Source organism: Priapulus caudatus, unplaced genomic scaffold (genome assembly GCF_000485595.1).
Source record: "Priapulus caudatus unplaced genomic scaffold, Priapulus_caudatus-5.0.1 Scaffold458, whole genome shotgun sequence".
NCBI classification, from domain to species: domain Eukaryota; kingdom Metazoa; phylum Priapulida; class Priapulimorpha; order Priapulimorphida; family Priapulidae; genus Priapulus; species Priapulus caudatus.
Window position 1 is genome coordinate 199,517 of NW_014577519.1, and position 7,605 is coordinate 207,121.

Sequence of the window (7,605 nt, forward strand, 5' to 3'; positions counted from 1 at the left end):
ACACACACACACACACACACACACACACACACACACACACACACACACACACACACACACATAAAACCGCAATTCAGGGCTTTCCCGCCTACTTCTATTCCCCAATTACAAAACAATCATCTTGTATTTCCCGGCTCTCAGATAATTGATATAGTTTAATCGCGCGGCCCGACAATAACCGCCCACTTATTATATTATACGCTATACGCTATATACACTATACACTAGATACTATACACTATATACGCTATACGCGATACGCGATACGCTATACACTATATACGCTATACACTATATACGCTATACGCGATACGCGATACGCTATACACTATATACGCTATACGCTATATACGCTATACGCTATACGCTATACGCTATACGCTATACACTATATACGCTATACGCTATATACGCTATACGCTATACGCTATACGCTATACGCTATACACTATATACGCTATACGCTATATACGCTATACGCTATACGCTATACGCGATACGCTATACACTATATACGCTATACACTATATATAGCGTATATAGTGTATAGCGTATATAGTGTATAGCGTATAGCGTATAGCGTATAGCGTATAGCGTATATAGCGTATAGCGTATATAGTGTATAGCGTATAGCGTATAGCGTATAGCGTATAGCGTACGCTATACGCTATACGCTATACGCTATACGCTATACACTATACACTATATACGCTATACACTATATACGCTATACGCTATACGCTATACGCTATACGCTATACGCTATACGCTATACGCTATACACTATACGCTATACGCTATACGCTATACGCTATACACTATACACTATACACTATACACTATACACTATACACTATACACTATACACCTATACACTATACACTATACACTATACACTATACACTATAAACTATACACTATACGCTATACACTATACGCTACACTGCATGCACGATGTATATGCGCGCTGTATCACTGACATGTGTACGTTGCACGCTCCCCTCATCCCGCACGCAGGACAACAAGGTAAACGGTAACACGGACGCTACGCGCATGCTCGGCTGCGGCTACCTGTTTCCGGCCGTCATCCCCGATCCGCACATCATCACGACGAAGCTGCGCGCAGACGACGAATTCATCATCGTCGCCAACTGCGGCCTGTGGAAGTACGTGTCGTACGTCGACGCAATCCAGCAGATACGACACGTCGCCAACCCTGTGCTCGCCGCCAAGAAGCTACAGGTAGGGGGCGCCACCGCCGCCTCGTCACCAGAGCCGTATATAGAGATTGACGCGTTGTCGCAACTCTCTCTGTATACGGCTCTGCTCGTCACCCGCTCCAGCATCGTATATGTCCCTACCTATAACCAACCGCCCCCTCATCTATGTGTAATAAAGGTCCAATCGGAGTCACGGTTACGACGCTCCCTGCTAAATATGTCCGTGCCCGTGAGGAATGGAAATGGGAGAAACATGTGCTATGCTACTACAGAGTTGCGGGGGTAATACATTGCAGGGAGCGCAGGTCTATACGTGTAGAGTCGGGTTGCGTACGATAATCCCATATACGGTAATACTCTGCGGGAGCGTTACAAAAGACGAAGAGAGCTGACTGATTAATGTCTTATATTGATCAGTGTTCATGAGCTATTGCAGTCCCCAGAGACTTAGTCCCAGACACGTTATCCTTGTCTATTAGAGTACATGCCGTCCGCCTGGTCTGTACTCTACCTGTCTGATTAATTTTAGCTATGTCTTATGAGCGCAGCATCTAGTCCTTGCTTTCCTGGTCCACCGTGTCATGCCGTCTTGCTTAGTTAACAACGTAGTTCGTCACCTTATTCGTACATTAGTTATATATAAATAATATATTTCGGACATAATTTATTTAGGATTTGGCACAAAGCTATGGATCAAAGGAGAACCTGAGCATCATGGTCATACAGCTAAATCTGGAGGGAGGCAACAGGCACCGTTATACCAAAAGTCAGAATGAAAGTTTCTCTACAGTGCACACCTCTAGCCTGTCCAGTGTGCCAGCCAGTGCCCGTAATCCACTTGTAAAGGTACGCATGCATGCATATAGCATATACATATAGCGATAGAAAGATGTTCTCTCGTGTGTCCCATGTTGATACATGAATAATCACATTGATTATATACGCAAAACCCCAGAATATACACCATTATTTTGACATATGCGCGAGTAGCAGGCAGCTCTAGAAAATTCGCCAGCTATCAGAAGTGGATATTATTTTAACAACCCTGTCATAACTTTCGTCAAACACCCACTGATTATATCGTTGAGCACGCAAAGAGGAATCATGCGTATACCACTTGCCACACTAAAACTGTGCACAGTATGATAATAAAATTACTGCAAAGCGAATTAGCTCTTTGATTTAAGCCAATGTGCCAACGTGAGAGGTGCTGTGATCAACACTCCTGTACCACTGGTTTGGTACTCGATACGTGTTTTCCAAAGTTTCGCATTGCATTACTATATGCACTCTTGCATTGTCGTATGTTGGGGGGATTCTTTACAGATGCGGCACTCTCGCACCGCTAGTGACAGCCAGCACTGTTACGGCAGCAGCAATCAGAGTCTGGTGGAAAATGGCGTCAGACCGCGCAGGAATGACAACAGGGTGCGCGTGGCGGTCGCAGGGGAGACCTGCACCGACAGCACTGCCAGTCTAGCTCAGAAGGTAGTTAGTATAGTCTGTCAAGAACAACGCGCAGTACGATGTACGCGCGTGAGTGAGTCCGTGCGTATGTGTGCGCGTATACGTGCATGCGTGCGTGTGTGTGTGTATGTGTGTACATCAGTAATTGAGTGCGTGCTGCGTGCGTGCGTGCGTGCGTGCGTGCGTGCTACCTATATGATCTACGCACTGAACAAGTTCATTAACCTGTCTTTGATCACCATTCATTTCAATTGCGAAAAAGATATGCGAGATAAAACAGCGAAATCTCCACAGCCGCGTTAAAGAGAAACGCAACCGGCAATGAACGACTACCTCTGTGGTCAGCGGAAGAAAAGTGAGCATTAAAATGGTCCATATATCCCTGAGTCCAAACACTGGGGACTTACTGGGGAAATTTAGGTTAGGGTTAAGGTTAGGGAGTGCGATCCGACAGAACCCAGAGCGTCATCGACCCTGTCCGAAAAATCGTGACTCCGACGTTGTTATCGCTAGATAACCAGGAGCGTCGAGCAGCTGGAAGCCGACGACGATGATGTCGATGACGACGGCGACGACAGCAGAGGTTACGCCGACGACAACGATGACGATGACGGAGGTGGCAGAGAAGACGGGAGGCGGCCGACGCGAAGTTTTCCGGCGACGCCCACCGACTATCTCGCCTACATGTATCACCAACACCAGCTGCTGCTCGACAGCGACACGGCGCGCGACGACGTACTCGTGCTGCCCTCTAGGCTGAACAAGTCGCGTCGCAGCACCACCAGCAGCAGGTCAATGCATAGCAACGGTAAGCTATTATATGCTATATATATCATGCATGCGGATGCCGCAGACCAGTGATGCCTGTGGCGGGAAAACGACCGAAATCTAGATGGGAAAATAGCCGTGAATGAGTCAATCAATCGATCTATCAATCTATGTGTCTATCTATCTATCTATCTATCTATCTATCTATCTATCTATCTATCTATCTATCTATCTATCTATCTATCTATCTATTCTTCTATCTTCTATCTATCTATCAATCTATCTGGATCTACTCTATCTTAATCTATCTATCTCATCTATCTATCTATCTATTATCTATTATCAATATCTATCTATGATCTATCTATTATCTATTCATCTATCTATATATATCTATTATCTATCTACATACTCTATCTATCTACTCTATCTATCTATCTATCTATCTAATTCTATCTATCTATCTATCCTACTATCTATCCTATCTATCCTATCTTTATCTATCTATCTATCTATCTATCTATCTTATATCTATCTAATATTATCAGTCTACTATTATCTATCTATCTATGTATCATGTAGTATATATATATATATATATATATATATATATATATATATGCCTTCTGTCTGCCTGACTGTCAATCTATCCATCCATCCATCCATCCATCCATCCATCCATCCATCCATCCATCCATCCATTCAGCCAGCCAGCCAGCCAGTCAGCCAGCCATCCATCCATCCATCCATCCATCCATCCACTTTTCCATGTAAATGGTTAGGATTCAGGTATTAGATTATGTTTGTTAATTAGATATTTACTCAAATTAATGTATTAATTAACGTATACGGCACAACGACAATCTGGTTAAGATATATTCCGATGATCATTTTAGATCTCCCATGTACCGTAACTGAATACTAGCAGTCAACCCGTATAATCAGCAGTTTAAGTTACTCACGCACCTGTAACATATCGCTGCCGCAGGCAATCGTGACGATTACGCGTACGAACCTGTACCGACAACCGACGACGGCGACTCCGCCATCGGCAGCCAGAGGGTGCCATCAACGCGGCCACAATCTGCCAGGAACTACCGCAACGAGTGCTGCGATTCGTGGGAGTTTCTCAACGACACTAACACTATGAACGGCTACGACGATAACGATGACGATGACGACGGTGGTGCAGGCATAAACGCTCAGCCTAATGGCGCAGCGCCTCTAAGCAACGGCATGCAGAGGTCATCGTCCAGTAGTAGTGCCATAAACCGGCTGGTCGTCAGGAGGAGTAGGCACTCCCTGATGGACAGTGCCGAAGCGCCCATCGGCGTTGTCTACGCAAACGGTGAGAGCAAAACTGGGTCCAGGATGACCACTATAAATTTCGAGGATACAAAATTGTAGCAGCGTGGCGATGTTACGCGTGGCGTGGCGCTTCTTGAAAGCAAACCTGTGTTCTGCGATTGGAATAATGAATTAACCGACACGCGCGTGCAGTTCTACACATGCATTATTTGAGTCGCGAGTATACGTCTATTCCAGACCTCAATTTGCAAGCTTTCACATAACATTTTCAGATGAAGTGTATAATTATGCTGTGACGCTACGTAGCGATGCAAACATTTTGTGATTAAGATATGTAAACATTCGAGAGAATGTGGCGAAATGTATTGAGAAATATATTTTGGAATGTTTTTTCGTTTACCCTTTCTTTTCTGCTTCTCGGTGAAGCCAATCAGAGTACAGAAAGGCAAAGGTATAATTCAGGGCCATAGAAAACGTCAGATAGCATGGGGTGTAAATAATTAACCTATAATATGGGAAATTAAACGGTTAGTTTGATTATTAATATAAGGCATCGTATAATATAGCCGTGCTATTCTACAAAATATATTGCATCTTAATATGGGTAGGTGGAAACTCCAAGCAAATATTGGTAGTTTGTCAATTGCTTAAAGATACAATAAAATACACGTATTTAATTGCAAATTATGCATATTAAAATGATTTGAGATGAATGTAAGAGGATAATATAAAAAACCTTTACAATATAAAAGCCATCATTTATGCTTATATTTTTATTACAACAGCACCTGTTTAAATTGCTTACTTAATTATTCGATTTTGGCGCTGTGCATCGCACACGTGACACTGTAATGTATAAATGGAACGATGTATACATGTAAATACGTGGTATTGATTGACTGCGACGATTACGTATATGAATGTCACCCAGATTCCTGATATACTTGAGTAAATGTTTTCTCCATATATATACATATATTACATGTGTGTAGCCAGATGATGTTATGTGTATCGCATTTGTAATGAATGATTGATGAGCGATAATGATGACCCGAGTTGTTTTGCAGGAGACAGCGGAGATATCGTTGAACTTGTTTGATTGCGTGGCAAGGAGGTAACTATATATATATTACCATGTAGGTTTATGCTTGCTTGCCTTCTAAGACCTGCCTATAACACGCAACCATGTTATAACACATTGCGGATGCTACGAGTGAAATAACTACATAATCATCACAAACCTTATATATTGAATATATATATATATATATATATATAAGGTTTGTGAAAATATGCTATAATACGATGTTCAGTTACGGCCGGGGTATAATTTATTAATTAGGCCCTGCAACGTTTCCCTGTCTAATTAAAAATTCATTATCAACTGACGAACGGTACATGAGTACAAGTGAGTTGTGGTAAGCTAGTGCTTGCACTTGCGTCGGGTCAATAAGCTCTCGATCGTATTGGAATCTCGACAGATGACATTCGTTTCTATTATTCATTGTCGGGTAAAGTATTTGAGAGGTTATTATTCTAATCGTTTAGTTAATGTCTTCACAAAACAAAGGCAGCAACATTATCCATATGTAAATGGGGTCAGATTTCATGATTCATAGGTACGGTTTTTATATGCTACCAGCAAATTCTTGCTGCAAAATATGCGTTTAATTAAGGTCCATGGGGAAATGTGTGATATCCTGGGTCGCGGTATTCCTTAGCCAAATCATCAGATATTAATTAAAACTCTTTTAAAAGTTCTCACTTTATTTGATCTTTTAAAATTGTTACTACTAATAATAATGTTGATTGGTGGTAGGTTAACCTCGTTTTGACGTTAGGCTTCATGTAACTGTAAGTTTAGGTGATGGAGTGGCGGCAGAGGTGATCAGGATGGTGCAGAATTGTGATTAACCTGGTGTAGGAGTGTATATAGAGCTTTGCATGGAGTCATTCGGGGCTGAGATTGTAATCGCATACGTGAGGGCGGTTCGATTAATTGCATGCAAATCTATGTAAAGGATGTGTGTGCTAACTCGAGATAATTTTCAGAGAGTTCAATCGAATGATAATGTGATTACTGATGGATAATTAATTATTGTATATTTTATTCCAATAATAGAAACAGTTTCTATACATGTTCTGTCGATGTGATATTGTGGTTTCCTTCGCCTGGTGCTGAATTCTAGATTGCTAGCAGCACGACATCAATTCTGTATATATAGAGTAGCTATTAGGGAAATGTTTAACAATCTACATATACCCAATATATTAAAACTGTTGAATTATTTTCTCTGCATATATATATATTGTATTGCATGAAGTAGTTATTATAGCTCGTGATAGATAAATTCCAATAACAAGATATTAACAAAAACTCTCTTGTTATTTTTGTGTATAGGTATTATTTGAGAATATATACTCGTCTGTATAATAAATATAATAAAAAACTGTGATTATTTTACGTAAAATTTACATTGTATTTGTTTATCTACATCTTTATGACTATATGTGCTAGATAAACGTGTATGAATCACGCGTACATCTTACAAATTAAGAAGTTAACATATTCGTGCATTTTGCGATTATACTACAGATAAACCTCTTCGAAAATATGTACTAGAGATAGTACGTAATTAATATTGTTAATGTCGTAAATCAACAGTGGCTGATGACAAGTTCTGTGTAATTCATCACGCTAGTTACCGACGAGTACATGATTAGAGCTTCAGCTTTTAGTTTTACCGCACGAACCAGGCTTTGTTGACAACTATGGCTTCTATAAGTACATACGTACAATCACCTTGAGAACAGATGATGATCACCGTAGAGTCCTTTTATA

General features: G+C 41.1%; 1 protein-coding gene across 1 annotated transcript in view; it reads left to right on the forward strand.

Moving 5' to 3' along the window:
• The window catches only part of LOC106810614 (PH domain leucine-rich repeat-containing protein phosphatase 2-like), a 91,421-nt gene extending 84,187 nt beyond the window's left edge, over nucleotides 1-7,234 (forward strand). The window contains exons 19-24 of the mRNA XM_014814030.1: nucleotides 1,018-1,242; nucleotides 1,893-2,066; nucleotides 2,547-2,708; nucleotides 3,201-3,495; nucleotides 4,444-4,803; nucleotides 5,831-7,234. Coding sequence (XP_014669516.1) covers nucleotides 1,018-1,242; nucleotides 1,893-2,066; nucleotides 2,547-2,708; nucleotides 3,201-3,495; nucleotides 4,444-4,803; nucleotides 5,831-5,862 — 1,248 coding nt within the window. The 3' untranslated portion in view covers nucleotides 5,863-7,234. The remainder of the gene's footprint in view (nucleotides 1-1,017; nucleotides 1,243-1,892; nucleotides 2,067-2,546; nucleotides 2,709-3,200; nucleotides 3,496-4,443; nucleotides 4,804-5,830) is intronic.
• The last annotated feature ends 371 nt before the right edge of the window (nucleotides 7,235-7,605 follow it).